This window comes from Hakea prostrata, chromosome 3 (genome assembly GCF_041222555.1).
Source record: "Hakea prostrata isolate BN-2017 chromosome 3, UWA_Hpros_2, whole genome shotgun sequence".
NCBI classification, from domain to species: domain Eukaryota; kingdom Viridiplantae; phylum Streptophyta; class Magnoliopsida; order Proteales; family Proteaceae; genus Hakea; species Hakea prostrata.
In genome coordinates, this window is record NC_142602.1 from 17,666,797 (window position 1) to 17,686,672 (window position 19,876).

At 36.4% G+C, this 19,876-nt stretch overlaps 3 protein-coding genes and 1 pseudogene across 5 annotated transcripts; all 4 read left to right on the forward strand.

Annotated features, from left to right (window-relative positions):
• Window positions 1–3,062: 3,062 nt before the first annotated feature.
• LOC149021316 (uncharacterized) lies at window positions 3,063–7,644 on the forward strand. 2 transcript variants are annotated; one of them, XM_089149571.1, is made up of 5 exons: window positions 3,063–3,265; window positions 3,350–4,212; window positions 4,278–4,325; window positions 4,521–4,593; window positions 7,196–7,644. In XM_089149571.1, the coding sequence occupies exons 2-5, from the start codon at window positions 3,755–3,757 to the stop codon at window positions 7,361–7,363; spliced, it is 747 nt and encodes a 248-aa protein (XP_089005697.1). In that variant the 5' UTR covers window positions 3,063–3,265; window positions 3,350–3,754; the 3' UTR covers window positions 7,364–7,644. The 2 variants fall into 2 exon arrangements, 1 of the variants encoding a protein (XP_089005697.1); XR_016172321.1 differs by having other exon boundaries at window positions 3,350–4,325; window positions 4,526–4,593.
• A 1,860-nt stretch (window positions 7,645–9,504) lies between these two features.
• Window positions 9,505–10,572, forward strand: LOC149021317 (uncharacterized; annotated as a pseudogene).
• A 3,064-nt stretch (window positions 10,573–13,636) lies between these two features.
• Window positions 13,637–15,743, forward strand: LOC149021318 (F-box/kelch-repeat protein At5g15710-like). Of its 2 annotated transcripts, XM_089147096.1 has the most exons (2): window positions 13,637–14,863; window positions 14,979–15,743. In XM_089147096.1, exons 1-2 carry the CDS (start codon window positions 13,969–13,971, stop codon window positions 15,005–15,007), a joined length of 924 nt encoding a protein of 307 aa, XP_089003222.1. In that variant the 5' UTR covers window positions 13,637–13,968; the 3' UTR covers window positions 15,008–15,743. The 2 variants fall into 2 exon arrangements, with proteins under 2 accessions (XP_089003222.1, XP_089003221.1); XM_089147095.1 differs by having other exon boundaries at window positions 13,637–15,743.
• A 1,024-nt stretch (window positions 15,744–16,767) lies between these two features.
• LOC149021319 (uncharacterized) lies at window positions 16,768–18,564 on the forward strand. The gene has a single exon (XM_089149572.1). It carries the CDS (start codon window positions 17,492–17,494, stop codon window positions 18,500–18,502), a length of 1,011 nt encoding a protein of 336 aa, XP_089005698.1. The 5' UTR covers window positions 16,768–17,491; the 3' UTR covers window positions 18,503–18,564.
• The last annotated feature ends 1,312 nt before the right edge of the window (window positions 18,565–19,876 follow it).

A 19,876-nucleotide genomic window follows, 5' to 3' on the forward strand; every position in this document is an offset into this window, starting at 1 on the left:
AAAAAAAAACTACTTCAAGCAAGTGACAAAAATGAAGAGGTGGGACCGGTAATGGAAATTATTTACATAACCTTGTAATTTTAAAACCTAAATAACCATCACCACTTTCATCTTCAGCAACAGCAACTCTAGTAGCACCATCATCATGATCATATAACTAGACCCAGATTCAATTCGGGGAAAATCACACTTGTTGGAGAAATAGGGGCAACCAAGATCTCATGTCATCTGTAAGCACATCAAGGTAGAGGGGAATCGATTTAGTGGAATCCCTTCTCTACCTCTTGCGACCCAATTTTATTATTATGATTTAACCCATTTCACCAGTTATAATTCTTTATTTTTTTTACTATTATTAGTATTATATATTTATTTATTTATCTATATTTCGAGGTTTCTTTTTCATACTTTCATGTTGGTTTAGCTTTCATGTTTTTCCAATCAAGACAGCCTTACGAGTTAGGTCTACCGTGTGTCAGTAACACGAGGAGTTCGTAGCCCAAAAAACTAAAAAAAACTAACACGAGGAGCTCTGGAGTTCCCAACCAGATCCATATCTTGCGTGTACATGTTGCTCCAGTAGGCATTTGAGGCGACGTTGCTTGAGAGTGTTTTACTTGCCTCCATATATATGCAGTGAAGGAAACATTTCTCCAATGGCAGTATGGCACTGTTACCACTCACTACAATTCGAGGCACACGTATGGCATCACAAGACATGGAGTGATCCCTTTAAATATATAATATATAGACAATACTTAATAAAGAGTTGTTCTAGGGCTAACACCAATATTTTGTGGATTTTGAATTTTTATTAAGAGTCAAAGGTTGAGATTTGCCATGTATAATAGAAAAAATCAAATAAATGGTAGAGTTTTGTAGGTGTGAGAGTTTTGTGATGTTTTTTGAAATAGTGAAACTTCTTTTATCTCCGAAGCACATTAAAATACTCTAATGCATTTTTCTTATGTTTCTTCTTTGTTTATATATCCCTAACACCACGTATATTAGAAAATCCAATGATGGTAAGAATAAGTATATGAGTATGTATGTAAATATATATATTTTTTAAAGGTTTACAACTTTCACAATTTACAAAATGAGAGCCTTTGTTTCTTGGTAGTTGCTTTCCAAACAAAACCAAGCAAAATTTTTGTTTGCATCCATTAGCCTCAATTTTAAGATCGGAGCTACCGTTGGGTTTGACGGTGCCCAATTATTATTCAAATTATTACCTTCGTAAAACTCATATCGAACAAAGAAGCCCTATTGGTTTTCTTCCTCTTCCTCCGGCATTGCTCCAGTTTCTGCTTCTACAACCCCCAAAACCATAAACAATCTAATTTGTAGGTTGCTTTCTTGCTCAGGAAGGCCTCAAAGAGAAGCAGTGGCGGAGCCACGTTGGGACCGGAGGGGGCCATGGCCCCCCGGATTTTTTGAAATTGTAAATATCTGTTTTTTTCCTTATTTCTCTATCTTTAAATGTGAAATACCACTATTTGGCCCCCTCCAAAAATTAAAATTAAAATTTTATGATAAAGATGATGGGTACAAATGTCATTCATAATCTCTATCTAATGGTTGTCATTAAATCCCTAGTTTTAAGGAATAAAAGGTTAAATTCTAATTAAAAACTAATTCACGATCCATGAAATTCTCCTTATATATTCTCTCCTATTTTCATTTATATTTGTTCTCTCATGAATTTTCTCTTTTATTTATTTTTTCTCTTTTTTTTTTCTCACACATCTCACAAAATATTGAAGTAGTTAGCAAACTTTGAAATTTTCCTAAATCTTTTCAACATCAGGTATTCACTCTCTCTTTCTCAAATTATTCATTTCTCTCTCTCACACTCACGAATTTTCTATTAATTTACCTAATTTTTAATGTAGACTCTACATTAAAATATAATAATATATTCTAAGATGGGACATACAGTGGGTCCCACATTAGCTCAGATACATTCGGCCCCCCTCCATGTTCAATCATGGCTCCGCCCCTGAAGAGAAGTATAAGAAAGAAAACATACGAATAGAAGTTGGATTTAGAAAAGTTACATTTCTCCAAAACCCTAGTCTTTTTTCCTCGAAAAATTCAACTACGAAGAGGAGAACCTCTTTTCTCTGAGATAATAACAAATGTGCTATAAAACTACAATAGCAGCGACTCTGCAATTTCTCATATTGAACTTCCAATGGCTACTTCTTTTAATGTTTGATATCTTTATAAAAACCCAGAGAAAAGGTTAATCTAACTCTTTTGATGATTTGTTAGATTACTAGCCACAAAGGATGGGTAGTTGGAAGCTAAGAAATGCAAAAGCCAATTATTGTAGGCTAGCATCGCCAATCCGATTTCTATCGTAAGGCCATCAATGTTATAGTTATAGTGATTCGAGACATAAATTTGATATAGATGAAAACACTATGTCACATAAAATCAAAAATTTATCTAGTCCATTTTCTTGTTAGAAATGGATGATTCATTTCATTATAAATGTGTGACATGTGTCCCAATATCATTTCATATAATTGAAATTCATTTAACAGAAATTTGATATTTTATTAATCCCACACCACGCCGCTTAAAACCGCAACTCCTCCTTCGTAAACTTCACTCTATTCGATGTTGTTGTGAGTTTTGAGTCTTTTGACTCTGTGAAGGATTGGTCGTGATGTCGGAGGATCACAACATCATGACGTATCCAGATGTCAGACCGAGTTCAATCCGATTCGACCCAAAACCGAGAGCGACAGTAACTCGTATGGGTCCCACATCATGCACGCGTTGGAGCGTTGCTATGATGATACTTGATGGATCCCCTCATCCCCCCCCATCTCTCTCTCTGCTACCCTACCACCCACTAACTGACACTCCTACAACCAAGCCAAGCCAATGTACTGTACTGGGTGTCTCTCTCGGGCCTACTTGTCCAATCCATTGTCTGCCACGTGTCTCTCCAGGTATGATCCCTCCACGTCTCCACCTAACCCTAACAGCCTAACACAACACAAAGCACTATCTTGATTAATCGATTATGTAAGATATCAGTAACCTCTTCTCCTATTCGCTTCTTAGATATCCCTCCATCCCTCCTTCAAGAAAAGAACAAGTGTTGTGAGTCTCTGCAGAGGCCAATTTACAGGCAAAAAGAAGGAATGTCTAAGAACCCATCGATGCAGATGCAGATGCAGATGCAGAACCAAAAGTCACAGTACTTCCTAAACAAAAGCATCACAGTGCTCTTCAGCAGTACATGGAGGTATCTCTTTCTCTCCCTCTTTTGCTCTCTTTGGCCGGTGGTGTTATGAGGAGTTAAGAGGAAACCTGAATGGATACTGTGCAGGTGTGCGACGACAACAGTAACAAGAACAAACAACGCCTTGGAAAGCAGCGAAAACCCCAGTGCCTCCCTACTGTTGCTATCTATAATTCCGTGCTGGGTTTTAATCCCAAGAAGACTGAAAAGAGAAACATGGAGACGCAAGGGTCTTTCGGTTCTTACTAGGGTTTTGGGGATGGGGGTGAGGGAGAATAAAGATCATAAAATGAATGAAAAAAGTGTGACACTATACACTTCTGTCTTCCCAGAATAAAAAAGGCGAGTGAAAGAAAATTTACTTTGATTTATATGGGTTTCTTTAGGTATGAACAGGAAAGTCTTTCTCCTTTTCGTCTTTGCCGTTCTATAAAGGGCCAAACCGAACCAAAACCCTAATCGCAGTCCTTCTTTTACCCTACGGCAGCACTCATGGCTTCCTCATTTTCAAACCACTACGTGTGCTTTGAACAAGACTTAGACGACGAAGAATATACCCAACAAGGAGAGGAACAAGACGGCAATAATGGATGGGAAGCGAGTCAGAAGCTTGAACTCGGCCTTGCTCTTGTTTCCAACTCGGAACAACAACCCAGATCGACCAATCCCCTTCGTCGTGCTGCTCTCGGGTCGACGTCTTCACCTTTAATTCCTCTTTGGCAGTCGCCGAAGCATGGAGGATTAGGGTTAGGGTTTCAGAATGGCAACGTTGGAGCGAGTTCCACGACGACTCCTAGTCCTGGTAGTAATTATTATCAGCATCATGGAGCATCATCATGCCAAGGGCCATGGCACGTGGAATCTGAACCATCTGGGCCTCGTGTGCAGCTGCAGGTGCAGATCCCTAAGACGACCGGGTTGTGGTTTACCCTTCGCTCGGCAGCTAATCGGTAGGTGACTCGTTTTTCTCTCTATATTTTATGGTTCCTTACTAACGTGTGGCTCATGATGCCAGGCAAGGGGAGATATTGCCGCAAATTCCAAAGGCGTACATTAGAGTGAAGTAAGTGTTGCAACTTGCAAGTCATGACTCATGAGAGCTAACCTTACGTAAATAATGTTCTAAGTCGTCTTTTCTTCTTTTCTGGTAGAACTTGCTTTTCTTTCCACTTGTTAATCATGTTGGCTTGTGAAATCAGTGGAAAACTGACCTTTTTCTTTTTCTTTTTTTGCATATTGGGTTAATAAATTCTGAAAGAGAAGAGAACGTGACAATTTTGATAGTGAAGAAGTACCTGGTTACAAAGCTTGGGCTCACCAATGTGGCTGAGGTAATTACTCCTTAGCATCATAATCATTCTAGTTTCTGTCCTTCAAACTCCCTTCCATGAGTGCTTTCGCGTACTTGGTGAACATGCAGAGGTGCTAGGGCTTACAGAAAGAGATCTTGGGCCTCCACCATCCAATAGGTTTCAGAAGGAATAGGTCTATAGAGTTTTATTGTAATGATGAAGAGAATGCAGACCCTTCTGGGTTTCTATTAGGTTAATGGGTCCAGTAAATATACATTATTTTAAGGGAGTTGCAGTCTAGCAGTATGATCCAGTGATGATTAAGAAGCTGAGGCAACATGAAATGTGAAGTGGGCATTTTTGTGATACTGATGTAGTAATAGAGCATGATACCTAGGGTGGGAAATGATTTTCTTCTTGAGGGCATGATTGCAGAGAGGTTAAAGCTGCTTGTGGCCCAGAACTACAATGATGGTGTCAATGTTAGATAAAGTTTATGCTCAGGAGAATCGTACCGATGAGCATTTTGGAAGGGTAACTTCACTTGCCTCTATAAGTACCTTGAGAGTATTGTCTCAAGTGATATAGCTAGGGAACCAGTAGAGGAATCTCATATGCTTTATTCATACTTCTCACTGACTGAACCGTGTAGGGTTTTGGTTGGATATGCTGCAAAGACAGTGATGATGGGAATTGATATAATTAGCTAGAACCAAGTTTGGTAAAGAGAGAATCCTTGCTTCATACCCAGTTTTACTCAGATGGCTAAGGGGGAATATATTTTGGAATTTTTAATGGGGGTAAGAGATTCTTAATAAAATGAAAGAGTTCTATTATATGGTCACAACTTTTGCCTTAATAAAAGATGAGTGAATGTTTACATAAATAGGGAAGTTTAATGCAACAATTAAAAGCATTTATCTGATAGTTTTTCAAGGTTGAAATCTGAATAATGAATCATCGTTGGTAATTATGAGGTAAAAAATTAGGGTTTTTTCTTCATTTTTTCCATCATTAAAATGGTTTGAATTCTTTTTTGAGTGATTCTTGAGACGTTTTCGCTCACATATTTGCATTTCCCCCAAGTATTGGAATAGGTAAAATAAGTTGCAATTTCAAGTATCCAGATACCATATGAGAAAATGCACTTTCAGGATCTAAAGTTGGATCTGACTGCAGCTACATCAGTGACATAACCTTGTAATTAGTTACTTGTTCTAAATTTCCATTTTCTACTCTTTACAATCTATGTTGCTGTTGACAAAGTCACAAAAGATCTATGCTTAGTCGAAGTAAGTTGACAGTGTTCCTTCTTTTGATCTTGCGATTAATATGATTTCCAATACCACTTCTGTCTTAGTTATCTAATCTTTTTGACGAATAAAATGTGGATTTCTGCTGTTTTTCCAGTGACTCCGGAAATCAGAACAACAAAAATGGTGTTCGAGTCCTCTGATTAATCTTGTCATTTGTCATGGAAAAATCTGTTACCATGATAGCCCCAAGTTGCTTTCTTATTCCCTTTGTCTTTCACAAACACCTTGCTATCACCAAGTCATTAGTTTTGGAAATCGCAGCACTTGTGGGGCTGGAAATTTGTGAAATGATGGATCCCAAGATCCCATGTCAAGTTTTATCTGGCAGATAGAGTTTGGGACATGGTTAATCAAATCCATTAAAAATTATGTTTTCTATTTGTTTCCCCATGGACATATTAGCAGGATATAGCTATTGCCAAATTAGGTGGAGTTGTATCAAGATACTTTGATCAACACATGATTTTTGAAACTTCTTGATTCTACAGAACTATTAGGTTGAGACTATATCGGATAAAGGTAGACAATAGCAGCCTTATATATTTATTGCAAGACACCATGCAAGAACAAGACCGATGGTAGTGACCTATCATATTTCTGGAGTTAGTGAAAAGTAACATCAATATATACTGATGCACAGGCAGAAGCAATTCTCTCTAGAGTTCTGACAAAACAGAAGTGAGAGAGCAACTTGGTTTAGATTAGAGCAGCTCAGTCCACAAGTGGCTAAACCAAGACTGTTGTACATATGATGAGTAACTCCTGCCAGAAATTTAATAAGTTTTTGATGAATGCAAAGTTTTCAAGTTCAAGTCTTCCACTTTCTGGAAACTCTATTGAAAATAGAACGTCTGTTGTATTGATTGTAGCATGCTGTGTTTCAAGGCCTGAGACTCCCATATTGATCGTAGTTAACTTGAAGTAGTCATTTACTTTCTAAACTGTTATGTTACTCTAGGATATTTGTTTGATCAGTTTGATCCAGGTGAAACTTACAAACTAAAATTAGAAAGGTAGCAGGTTCCATATTTCTAGTCTGTTTTATTGATTTTAGGCCAAGGAAGGATGAATATTGATATCCCTCCCGTGTGCCATATTTCTATAAATCAAAGCTTCTGCAATTCTTGTGATTTGTGTATCATGAAATAAGCCCTACAGTTTAATTTCTTGGGACTTGTTACGTTACAAGATCGAGGAGTACTTCTGTGTATCCGTTCAAATGTATTGTATGCTAGATCTTTGTTGAATCTGAGGAATACTTTATTTTTCTTCAGCAATGAAATTTTCTGCAGAGGCTCAGTAGTCTTTTGACATGTTCATTACAGATTGATATCTCATGCATGGGACAGCCATTGTTGCACTTCCAGACACTCAAGTATGTGCGGGATGTCATATGGCGTCCAAGATTGACTGATTCTCTAAATGCAGTTGCGAGTGAAACCTCTTTAAATTATTTGATGCCATTGCATTATGGGAAGCACTGTCCGTGCTAGAGATCATTCCAAATCAATCTGCCTGCAACTTGTAGTGGAAAGTATATAAATTAGATTAGTGTCCTGTGGTAGTTCTATTATGTATCTAGCTACCTGTTGTTACTATTTTGAGTATCTGGTAAAGCAAGAAAACCCTAAAATCTCTTCTAGATGTAGTACCGTCAAGTAAGAGGATTATGGAGAATATTAGTTCTGCAAATCTTTCTAGTTCTTTAGAATAGATGGATTTTCTTGGGGACAGCCAACGTACTATGTATATAAAGAATTAATGGATGATAAATGTTGACGCTATTGAATGATTCTTTTACTTCTGAACCAAGAGATCCATAGTTGGAAGAAGGCAAATTTAATTTTTATTTTTTTTTGGGGTAGAAAGAAGAAGACAGAAATTCAAAACAACAAAAGTTTTGACCTGATTGATGGATGACAAAACATTTTCTCGGTCCGTGTGTGGACCAAGTTTTCTAAGTGGATTTTGGTGATTCAAATCCATCCCATTTTACTGATAAGTGATAACCTTCTTTAATGTTTGGACCAACCTGTTGAACCCAAATAACAAATCCATATTGGTTCAATTTTATCAACATAGAAATATGCATTTTTTTGTTTGGTGAAAGAAAAATTCATTGCAAAGAAAGGAACCCAAATTGAGGAATTTACACTTTAATGTTTGGACCAACCGGTCGAACCCAAATAACCAACCCATATTGGTTCAATCATATCAATCGAGATTTTTTTTATTTTTTTATTTTTTTTTAGTGAGAAAGGAAACCCAAGCTGAGGAATTTACAATTTGCAAATTCATTACAAACAGGGGCATCTGCTTTACAAATTTGTAGAAGTCAGGGATCAATTTATCGAAAACTTCATCCATACAGTCACCCGAACTGAGGAATCTACACTTTTTTTTTTTTTTGGTAAATGGAATCTACACTTTTATGGATGGATCTTGGAAATTGGAATTACAAAAAACTACGTTGGTTATAGTAAGCTTTAAAATGTAAAATATCTTGAACAATAGGCCAAATGACAATCTTGCTGAAAATTTCAGAAAACTCAACGTTACTACCAATATTTATTTTTACAAAATTTATTCGGATAAAATAGAAACTGAAAATTATAGCAAAGAATATACTTGTTTAGCCTTCCTTTTTTTTTTCCACCTCCCTTAAATATTGTTATTTTTTGGTAAGCCTTTCCTAAATGTTTTTTTTTTTTAGTATTTCATTCCTAAATTCCTAAATATTATTTAAGAACCGAAATTTTACACTACAAAAGATTCCCAGTGTGTGATATCCTGCCTACCCATGGCAATTGAGGCTTTGGGCCGTCTCTGTCGTCCGCTTAAGCACCGGATACCCTACAAATATCCATATGCAATAAACCAAAGAGTGTTGGCATTTCTATTGCTTTATCTACTTCATCAGGATTTATTATATTTATTTCAAATAGAATCTTTTTTATTCTATCTTAAACATGCAATACACTGGATCATTTTAATCAATATGCTTCACAATATAGCATATATGCATATTCCCGGTCAACCAAACACCTCGCGATGGAATCTTTTCTGTCATGGACGCTTGAAAACCAAACACATCAATCTCATCCCTTAAAATCGAATTTTCATCTATGTCCTTCTAATAACCATTAGATCCGTATCATACAATTTTTCAAAATTATATGCTCCTCCTTAAGATATAAAACTTTTTTTCACAAAAACCCCCAGACTATTTTAAAATTATTTTCAAACCCCTAAATGGAGATTATATCACAAAGAAAAAATTTCATCACAGATGCAAAATATTGTCTTATTCCTATGCTGCTCAGATTTTACTTATATATTGCACATTTTCATGAAAAACTTCATAACTTCCTTATAACTTCCTTATTTGATATAAGAATCACAATCCAAAAAGTGCGTTGGAAAGAAAACTTTATGAAAAAATAATGTTGAACCAACCAAGCATGCCTACTAGAGTGGTTGATTTCGACAATTGTATTTGAACAGCACTTATTTGGCAGATTCGACCAATTAGAGTGCATAGATAGAAAAAATCTGTAAAAACCACAAAAGAAATCCCAGAATAAATTGGAACAGAACAATGTTAATCATCAACCCAACCTTAATTTTCTTCCTCTACAAGTTTTGCTTGAGATGTTTTCAGAAATAGGATCGTCGTTGGAGCACGGAATAAATTCGTTGGTGGAGTACACAATATCAGGATTAAAAGCCGAAGAGGAGACTCTTAAAGATCTCCAAGAGAAATCTGGCAACCAGTTTCCTGGTTCAGATTACCATCCTTCAGATAGGAAGAATTGGATGAAGGGTCTCTAAACCCAAAGAGAATTCCCATATATAAACAAGATCATTTGGCCAGGCACCCATAACTCGGCGACCAACGATATTGGCATAACTAGCCCTTTTGCCGGATGCAAAACTTTGTCAATCTATGATCAACTTGTACTGGGAACCCGAGTCTTAGATATCCGAGTTCAAAAGGATCGCCTGGTCTGCCATGGAGTCGTCATTTCGAGTTATGACATTGATGTTGTCATCAGTGACATCAAGAAGTTCATCTCTGAGACTAAATCGATCAGAGATCATAATTCTCGAGGTTCGCACTGAGTTCGACCAAGAAGATCCACCCGAATTCGATAAGTATCTAGTTGATCAACTCCGTAAGTTCTTGATCCACCAGGATGGTCAGGTGTTTGACAAAACAGTGGCTGAGTTGCTCCCTAAACGCGTTATCTGTGTGTGGAAACCAAACAAGTCACCTGCACCTAATCCTGGTGATCCACTGTGGAGCTATGCTTATTTGAAGGATAACTGGATTGAAACTGACTTGCCATGGACTAAGTTCCAGAGCAACATGAAGTATCTGATCGAGCAACCACCGGCATCAACTAGAAAATTCTTTTACAGGGTAGAGAATACAGTGACAACCCGGCCTGATAAACTTGATCTATTTGTCAAGTCAGTGACTATGAGGATTCATCCCTACGCAAGGCTTTTCATTTCTCAGTGCTCTAATGAATGCAGAGATCGGCTGCAGATCTTCTCCACAGATTTTATTGATGCATGCGTTGGGTTTACTTCTGCAAGATTATAATAGTTCTCTGACTCTCTCTGGGTTGTACTTTCCTTGTTTCATCTCAGTAAATTTCCTTGTTTCTTTTTTTCTTCTTCAATGTTCTAATAAATTATGTTTCAATGGTTGAAATCTTCTGGCACCAGGTTTTGAGAAAAATGTTTCATTTACATTTTACTTGAAAAAACCTAATCATATCTGTATTTAATTTGTTCTTTAGAGTTATTTTATTTCGAAGAACTCTCTTTGTTATTATAGATCTCACAGATTACATCATTTGCAATCACTAGGTATGAAACTAAGTAGAAGTTTAAACTCAAATTTGAAATTTTAAATCATTTAACGGTATGAGATTATCTGGCCGACTCATGGTATGCCATCTTTACTCGATTAAAGAATGACAAATACATCCACCGTTGCAGAAAATTTGAATGACAAATTTCATTCTCAGTCTTAACTGTCTTTGCTAGTTGGAAACTTCGAATTCACACTGTCATTGTTAATCTTGATACACCCAGATGTAGTTATCCTCTCTGTCTCTCACACACTAATTATTTTAATGGATAAATTACATATGGATTCCTTAAATTTACAATCAATTACATTTATTATCTTTAAGAAAAAATTAATTACAAATGTCCGCTTGTTGTCATAAAAATTCAAAAGTTTAATCTAGTGATATATGATTAAGAAGTTGAGGCAACCATAAAATGTGAAGCGGGCATGCATTATTGTGATACTGATCATGTAGTAATAGAGCATGACACCTAGGGTGGGAACTGGGAAATGAACTTTTCTCTCTCTTCTCTTCTCTTCTCTTCTCTTCTCTTCTCTTCTTGCCTTGAGGACATGATTGCAGAGAGGTTAAAGCTGCTTGTGGCCCAGAACTACAATGATGGTGTCAATGTTAGATAAAGTTTTTGCTCAAGAGAATCGTTCCGATGAGCATTTTAGAAGACTAGTTTACTTCCCTCTATAAGTACCTTGAGATCTGTATTGTCTCCAAGGTTTAAAGTATCCCACGATACTATACGATACTAGTCCGATACGTATCCATATTTGATCTAATCGATACGATACAACTCATACTATACGATACTAGCCGATACGTATCCATATTTGATCTAACCGATACGATACAACTCGATACGTCTCTACATTAAATTACACTAAAATACATTAGCCAAAGCGATACAATACTCGATACAGGACGATACGTCTCTTAAAATTACATAACCGATACAATACTCGATACCGATACTTTAAACCTTGATTGTCTCAAGTGATACAGCTAAGGAACCAGGAGAGGAATCTCATATGCTTTATTCGTACTTCTCACTGACTGAACCTTGTAGTAGGGTTTTGGTTGGATATGCTGCAAATACGGTGACAATGCGAATTGATATAATTAATTAGCAGCTACAACCAAGTTTGGTGAAGAGACTATCCTTGCTATATATATGGCCATTTATACTAAGATGGGTAAGGGGGAAGATACTTTGGAATTTTTAATAGGGGTGACAGATTGTTAATAAAATAAAAGACTTCTTTTATATGGTCACAACTTTTGCCTTACTAATATTCAAAAACAAGATGAGTGAAGGTTAATTTACACTTTACAGTAGGAAACTTTCATCCCCTACTCCACACCTAGAACAGCATGCATCCCTAATGCATTTCTATCAATATCAAGCATTGCAGCCTTCATTTGTTCGAGTTTTTGGCAGGCTAGAAATAAACTTATTTTTTAAGGAAGTACTATTTCCTCAAATGATATTTTAATTTAGGCCTTGAAAGCAGAGTCATTGGAACACAATTTTATTGCTGTTGTAAATGCTCCACAACTTTCATGGGAACCTCTTCTTAAGGGGGTTTTGAAACTTAATTCAGATGCAACTTTGAAGGACAATAAAGGTGGCTTGGGCATCATACTAAGGGATCACTCAGGAGGTTTTCAATTCTTTTTTTCACCTCACCAATAGTTGGAGAAGCTCTTGGTATTCAGGAAGGCCTTCTGGTTGCAATAGCGGAGGGGATAGATTACATATTAGTGGAAAGTGATTGCCAGGAGTTGATCTATATTCTAAAATTTGAAGTTTCATCCCCTTCTAGTTTGAGGAATATTGTGGATGATATTAATCACTTTTACTCTTCTTTTTTATCTTGTAATTTCTCTTTTATTCATAGGGAATGTAATTTTATTGCTCATTTTTTAGTTGGAAAGATAGTTTTCTTGGCAAGAAGGACTAACTAGGGCCACTTTCCACCTCTTGGTTGTTAGATTTGTGTAAGTCTGACTCCATGTTATCTTTCTGCCTATTGGAATGACATTTGGTTAAAAAAAATAAAAGAATGAACAAAAATAAAAGAATGTTCATAGTTTACATAAAAAATAAAGTTTTTTTTTTTGCTTAATAATAAAAAAAAAAAGGTTTAATGCAAGGTTGAAATCTGAATAATGAATCATCGTTAGTAATCATATATGAAGTGAATCAAGGTTTTTTCATTTTTCATCATTAAAATGATTTGAAATTTTTTAGAATTTCTAGTGATCATTTTGAGACATTGTTGCTCACATATTTGCATTTTTCCTAACTATTGGGATACGTAAAATAAGTTGCAATCTCAAGTTTCCAGATAACATATATATGAAAAAAAAGAAAAAAAAAAAAAAAAAAGAGAGAGAGAAAAAGAAGTATGAACAAATGCACTTTCAGATCTAAAGTTCGATCTGACTGCAGCTACATCAGTGACCTAATCTTGTGATTAGTAACTTGCTCTAAATTTCCATTTGTAATCTTCCCCATCTATGATGCTGTTGACAAAAGATCTATACTTAGTCGAAGTTGTTAGTGTTCCTTTTTTTTCATCTTGCTATTAATATGATTTCCAATACCACTTGTGTCTTAGTTATCTAACCTTTTTGACGAATAAAATTTGGATTTCTGCCGTTTTTCAGAAGACTCCTACGTTACTATCAAATATTTATTTCTACAAATTTATTCGTATAAGATAGAAACTGAAAATTATAACAGAGAATATACTTGTTTAGCCTTTTTTTTCCCAGTTATTTTTTGGGTAACCCTTTCCTATACGTTTTACATTTTAGTATTTCATTCCTTAATTCCTAAATATTATTTAAGAATCGAAATTTCCAACAACAAAAGATTTCCGATATGTGATATCCTGCCTACCCACGGCAATTGAGATTCTAGGCCGTCTCTCTCGTCCACGCTTAGCACTGGATACTCTGCAAATATCCCTATGCAAGAATCCAAAAAGTGTTGGCATTTTTATTGGTTTATCTACTTCATCACGATTCACTATGACATAGGTTCTACGTTCTGCTTTGTCTTTTTGGTTCGCTCCTCCTTTGCCCAATAGCCAATATGCTATCTGTTGTTCGATTTAAGATTATATAAAGATGGGTTGTGGAGGAGAGGACTCTTGCGCAAGAAATTTCATCTGGGTTTTCTGAAAACGTCAATTTGAGTCTTTTAAGCTTCAATCATGGAAAGCGAGAAGGCAAGAAGACATTCGGTTGGTGGAGAGGAGATATCTCGTCCTGGTTTGGCATGGGATTTGCTTCCCCTTCATATGTGGGATAATATCCTCGCGCGGCTTCCGATTTCGAGCTTGTTCAGGACAAAATCTGTCTGCAAGACATGGAGAAATATAATCCAATCAGAATCTTTTCGTTCTGCTTACAGACTGGTAAATCATCAAGAGTCTTACTTTGTGCTTTTCGCAGATTTCAACAATCAGGTTGCTGCTGCTTATAATCCAGCAGAAAACAATTGGGTTTTAATTTCTTTATCATTTGTATCATCCTCTTGCCCAAGCGCATGTTGTGGGCTTCGTCGAGCTCTTGTTTCGCATGAGGGTCTCCTTCTAGCGGAAGACAAAAAGGGTTCCATTGTTGTTTTAAATCTTTTCACCCAAACTCACAGAGTGTTACCACGCATGTTGCCTATGTTTTGGCCTCGAGTAATTGCTATAGTTAGTGTGGGTAACACTTCCTACAAGATAGTTGCAGTTAGTTCTGTTGTGCGGAATAGGTTTGCATCACAGGTTTATGATTCAAGAACGAATCTTTGGGAGGCAAAAGATGAGTTTGAAACCAGATTTGCAAATTTTGAGGGTGCTGTTTATCTGAACGGGTTATTGTATTGCCTGAGTACCAATGCAAATCTTCTTGCATTTGATTTGGAGAAGGGTTCATGGCACTTTGTGGATGTGAAGATGCCTCCTTTGATCAACTCTCGTCTCTTGGTGTATCGTGGGGATCTGTTCCTGGTTGGAGGCCATTGTGAATTTGGAGTGAGTAAAGGGATTGGCATTTGGGAGTTGGACAGATTTGCTAACATATGGAAAAATATTTGTTCCATGCCTGATCATTTGTGCTGTAAGTTTGTTCATGGTTTCAACTGTATGTTCCTCACTGTTTATTGTCATGGCAAGATTTGCTTCAGTACAAACACATCTACTGATGTTCTCATGTACGATATTTTGGATAATAGATGGGAGTGGCTTCCTCCCTGCCCTTTAGAGAATACTCAAAAAACGCTCACATGGTTTGGCCATGGAGTGGAACCTCGGATTGATGTGCTTGTTTGAAGTAGCATTGGCCATCAGTATTGGCCTCAATACCCTAATTGTCTCTGGAGGAGGTATTCTTCGATTTCGTGTTATCTCTTAGTAACAAAAAATGAATGTTATGTTTGTATAATTCAGTTTGTGTTTAAGAAGCCTTCTGTTGTAAAATTTGTAACTTATCAAATAATGGTACTGAGTTTCTACTATCCTTTCTATTCATGAATTCACTTATCTCCACATTGCTGCGCCAAGCAGTAAAACCCTTTTAGGCTTAGCATTATGTGCCTCAGTATGTATTTTTCACTTATGTGGACCAATTGTTACTTGCAATAAAGAGGAAGCTGGAGGAGGATGGTCGAGGGGGGAGGGGGGAAGGCTGAAGGCCTATTAGTTTTCACCAATCTGTGATATACAATTTGGATTTACTCCATTCGTGATCCAATTATTCCTTTCAATAAAGAGGAATTCTGAGGAGAAGGGGGAGTAGGAGCATAGAAACACAATTTACGCTGTGCAAAAAAACTTGGGTTGAAGTTCATTTGACTACCTCTCACATCCCTGTGAACAACTTTGATGATGACCCAAAATTACATCTTTGGGTAAATCAAAAGATCATTTTGATATTCAAAAAGCTTGGCCAGATGATCTGCTATCCAGTCAGTGTCTCTAGTATTAGACAAAAGAGACTTCTTCCCTCCCCTCCCTCCACACCCCCCCCCCCCAAACCCCCTTCATATGCTGTTTGTTATATGTATATGTTCTGTTTTTCCAATCTCTGTTTTCTTTATTGCATAGTGATTTACTTCTGTCCAAAAGAACTCTTTTGTGTCAACTTTGTTGAGCTCTTTTCTCATAATTTGGTATTTGAGTGTATGCTAGGGCATATGACTATGATGATCCATGATCGATGTTCGCTTAAAGGATCCATTGACGATTTTCCCTTTTTCAGCATCATGAAATCTTTTGACAGCAAACCTCTGTACTATGGTTTTCTGATACATTAAATTACCAGTCTTTGCTTCCTATGAGTTTTCTTATGTTACTAATACTGTCAACTTTCTCATGCTTTTCTGGATTATGTCTGCTGAAGTAGTTTAGAGTGCTTCTCATATTTGGTGGTTCCATGTTGAGGAAATCAAAAGAGCTTGCATACACATATACATGTACTTCCATGATTGCAATTATCCAGAGATAGGCATTTATAAAAGAGGCATTGAATGCAGCTCAGAGTAGATAATAATAGGAAAACTTTAATTTGAAGATTTAATATTGTGCTTCTTTGTTCCCCCCGGTTTATGTGGGGAGTGGGGACTTTTGGGGTGGATACACACTATTGTTCTAGAATACTTTACATAGCTGTCAAATATTAGTTGGGGAAAGTTCCACTAAATAAATGTCAAAGGAGGATATCTTGGAGCCTATAGTTTTATAACCATTAAAAAAATAACTAGGGAGTTCCCTTGTTTCTATCAAACTCTTTACTTTGTTTGATTATTAATGCTTTACTGTTGATGGAATAGATCAGAATCTTGAAATGAGTTACCAGTGCCAACTTTGGGCAAGGAAAGGAGAGAAGACAAAACCCCTCTGAACTACTTGTAATTTTGAAATAAGACTTATAAGACAGATTCAATCCTTCAATATTGCTCTGATGAAGGTCATGTATCAAACACCTGCTTGATTTTTAAATAAGATGTACAAATAGCTTACGACTGAAGATTGCACCTTTTCTCAATGTGTTGGTTCTTAATAATTTGGCCTCGTGTTGTATAGGAAGCCTTCTTTGCCTGCTTGTTTCTAAAATTAGTGAGAAATGACATGTCCAGGGAGATCTTATGCCTCTGCTCCTCTGAAGTCTTTGTTTTTATAGGCTTAAATTCTATTCTTCTGTTCATTCTTAAAACTGTCTAGTTCTTATTATTAGGTCTTCAAAGTCAATATTATTTATATAGAGAGCTACTAGAGAAAGACCCCAGAAAAGCAGGAAGCTGGTGTCATACCCTGAGTCACCCTGTTCATTAATTATAAATATACGACAAATCCAAGTATAATAATATTTCCTTCCTTGATGTCCAACCAACCCAAGCTAGATTAATGAACTTATCGTCTTAATTGAAAATCTTATCGAACAACACGGTATGGACGAATTGCATACAAGTCAAGCTGCCCAGAATTCATTTAAAATGCATAGAACTACAAAATAATGTTCAACCAACCAAGCATACCTAGCTATTACGTGGTGACACGCAATAATTCAGCAACGTGTGGGGCAGGAGTGGTTGATTTCGACAATTGTATTTGAACTGGTCGTATTTGGCAGATTCGACCAATAATTAGAGTTTTAACAGTGACACGATAAGAAATCCCAGTATAAATTGGAACAGAACAATATTAATCATCAACATAACCTTTTCTTCCTCTGCTAGTTTTGCTTGAGATGTTTTCAGAAATGAAATCGTTGGTGGATCACGGAAAATCAGAAATAAATTCGTTGGTGGAGCACGGAAAATCAGGAATAAATTCGTTGGTGGAGCACCAAAAAAATGTAGAAGCCGAAGAGAAGACTCTTAAAGATCTCCAAGAGAAATCTGGCAACCAGTTTCCTGGTTCAGATTTCCATCCTTCAGATAGGAAGAATTGGATGAATGGTCTAAATCCAGAGAGAATTCCCATAAACAAGATCATTTGGCCAGGCACCCATGACTCGGCAACCAACGATATTGGCGTTGCAGGCATAACTCGCCCTTTTGCCGAATGCCAAACTCTGTCAATCTATGATCAACTTGTGCTGGGAACCCGAGTCTTAGACATCCGAGTTCAAGAGGATCGCCGGGTCTGCCATGGAATTCTTGAGAGTTATAACGTCGATGTCGTCATCAATGACATCAAGAAGTTCATCTCTGAGACTACATCAGAGCTCATAATTCTCGAGATTCGCACTGAGTTCGACCAGAAAGATCCACCAGAATTCGACAAGTATCTAGTTGAACAATTCGGTGAGTTCTTGATCCACCAGGATGACCAGGTGTTCCACAAAACAGTGGCTGAGTTGCTCCCCAAACGCGTTATCTGTGTGTGGAAACCAAACAAGTCACCTGCACCTAACCGTGGTGATCCACTGTGGAGCTCAGCTTACTTGAAGGATAACTGGATTGATTCTGACTTGCCATGGACTAAATTCCAGAGCAACTTGAAGTATCTGAGCGAGCAACCACCAGCATCAACAAGAAAATTCTTTTACAGGGTAGAGAACACAGTGACACCTCAGGCCAATAATCCTGATGTATTTGTCAAGTCAGTGACTATGAGGATTCATCCCTATGCAAGGCTTTTCATTTCTCAGTGCTCCAATGAATGCAGAGATCGGCTGCAGATCTTCTCCACAGATTTTATTGATGAAGACTTTGTTGATGCTTGTGTTGGGTTTACGTCTGCAAGATTAGAATAGTTCTCTCTGGGTTGTACTTTCCTTGTTTCATCTCAGTAAATTTCCTGAAGTTTCTTATTTTTCTTCTTCAATGTTCTAATAAACTGTGATTTCAATGGTTGAAATCTTCTGGCAGCAGGTTTTGAGAAACATGTTTCATTTACTTGAGAAAAACCTAATTGTCCTAACCATTTGAAACACTTCCATTGTTATTCTTGATACACCCAAAAAGAAATTAAATGAAACTTCTAAACCCAAAAAGAAATTAAATGAAAAACTAACGTGTCATTTACTTATATTTTCTTAATTTATAACTATTGAATGGAGATTTTAGTTGCTTATGCTTACCCACTATTGCAATGTTAAATATAAATATTCGCCGTGACTGCCAACCTTATTCACATATTATATTAATGATAAATGGAAGAGGGTTATCTGTAGTAAGCATGTGAACATGTAATTATTTTGAGTTAATTAATTATATATCATGTTACCTATTAATTATTTGAGCTGGTAATGGTATGCATCTCCTTTTTATATGTTTATTATCCTGGAATGATATTGTCATATTGGGAATACAATACTGAATTAATGTGTATTAGAATTTCACATATAATATCAGGGGTTGTTCAACTGGTAAAAGATATGCGTCATTGTATTGATTAGGTCAAAAGATTTGCATCATTATAATTTTGTGGGTTTTTAGTTCAAGGTATAATTCGTGCCATTTTAAAATATTTAACTTACATCAGCACTCATTTCTTGATAGCAGAGGGTTCTTTGAGATGTTTTTGTCCTATAAGGGTTCAGTTGATAAATTGAATAACTCAAAGGGATGTCCCTAAATGTTTCCTTAAATAAAAATTAGTTGAGACTATTAGCCCTAATAATTTATAAAGGGGTCTAACCGATCATAACTTGAATAACTTAGGAAGTAGTATTAGTATTAAAGGGTAACTTAAGAAGTGGGAATGAGATTTTCACAATTTATTTTTTGATACAAAAGGTTTTTAGTTTTGATTTCTTTTAATATAAAAAAGATGATAATAAAAATTTATAAAATGAAAAATACCAAAAAGAACTTTCATATCAAGTTATTATCCGTTTCCTAACCACATTGGATTCTAAAACATTTGAGGAATCTGATCGAAACATACTAAAAAATCACTATTGCTTGGTTACAAAGAGGATAATCATCCAGGTTCTCTCCAACAGACACTAATGCTGCCCATTTGAATGTTTATTTTGATCCGAAAATCTGTGTGATATAAATTATAAAATTAATTAATTAATTAATCAGTAAAAATATGTAACATTGCTAGCAACAGATGGAAAAAAATGTCAAATAATATTTGCTGTTGGGATGAATATGAAGTTTGACATGAGAGAGGTGAG

Excerpts from the sequence above, each read along its gene's own strand:
- LOC149021318 (XM_089147095.1), top strand. The coding sequence starts at position 13,969 with ATGGAAAGCGAGAAGGCAAGAAGACATTCGGTTGGTGGAGAGGAGATA.
- LOC149021319 (XM_089149572.1), top strand. The coding sequence starts at position 17,492 with ATGTTTTCAGAAATGAAATCGTTGGTGGATCACGGAAAATCAGAAATA.
- LOC149021316 (XM_089149571.1), top strand. The coding sequence starts at position 3,755 with ATGGCTTCCTCATTTTCAAACCACTACGTGTGCTTTGAACAAGACTTA. Across the intron at positions 4,326-4,520 it reads AAGGCGTACATTAGAGTGAA|AGAAGAGAACGTGACAATTT; the intron begins GTAAGTGTTGCA and ends AAATTCTGAAAG. Across the intron at positions 4,594-7,195 it reads GGCTCACCAATGTGGCTGAG|ATTGATATCTCATGCATGGG; the intron begins GTAATTACTCCT and ends TGTTCATTACAG.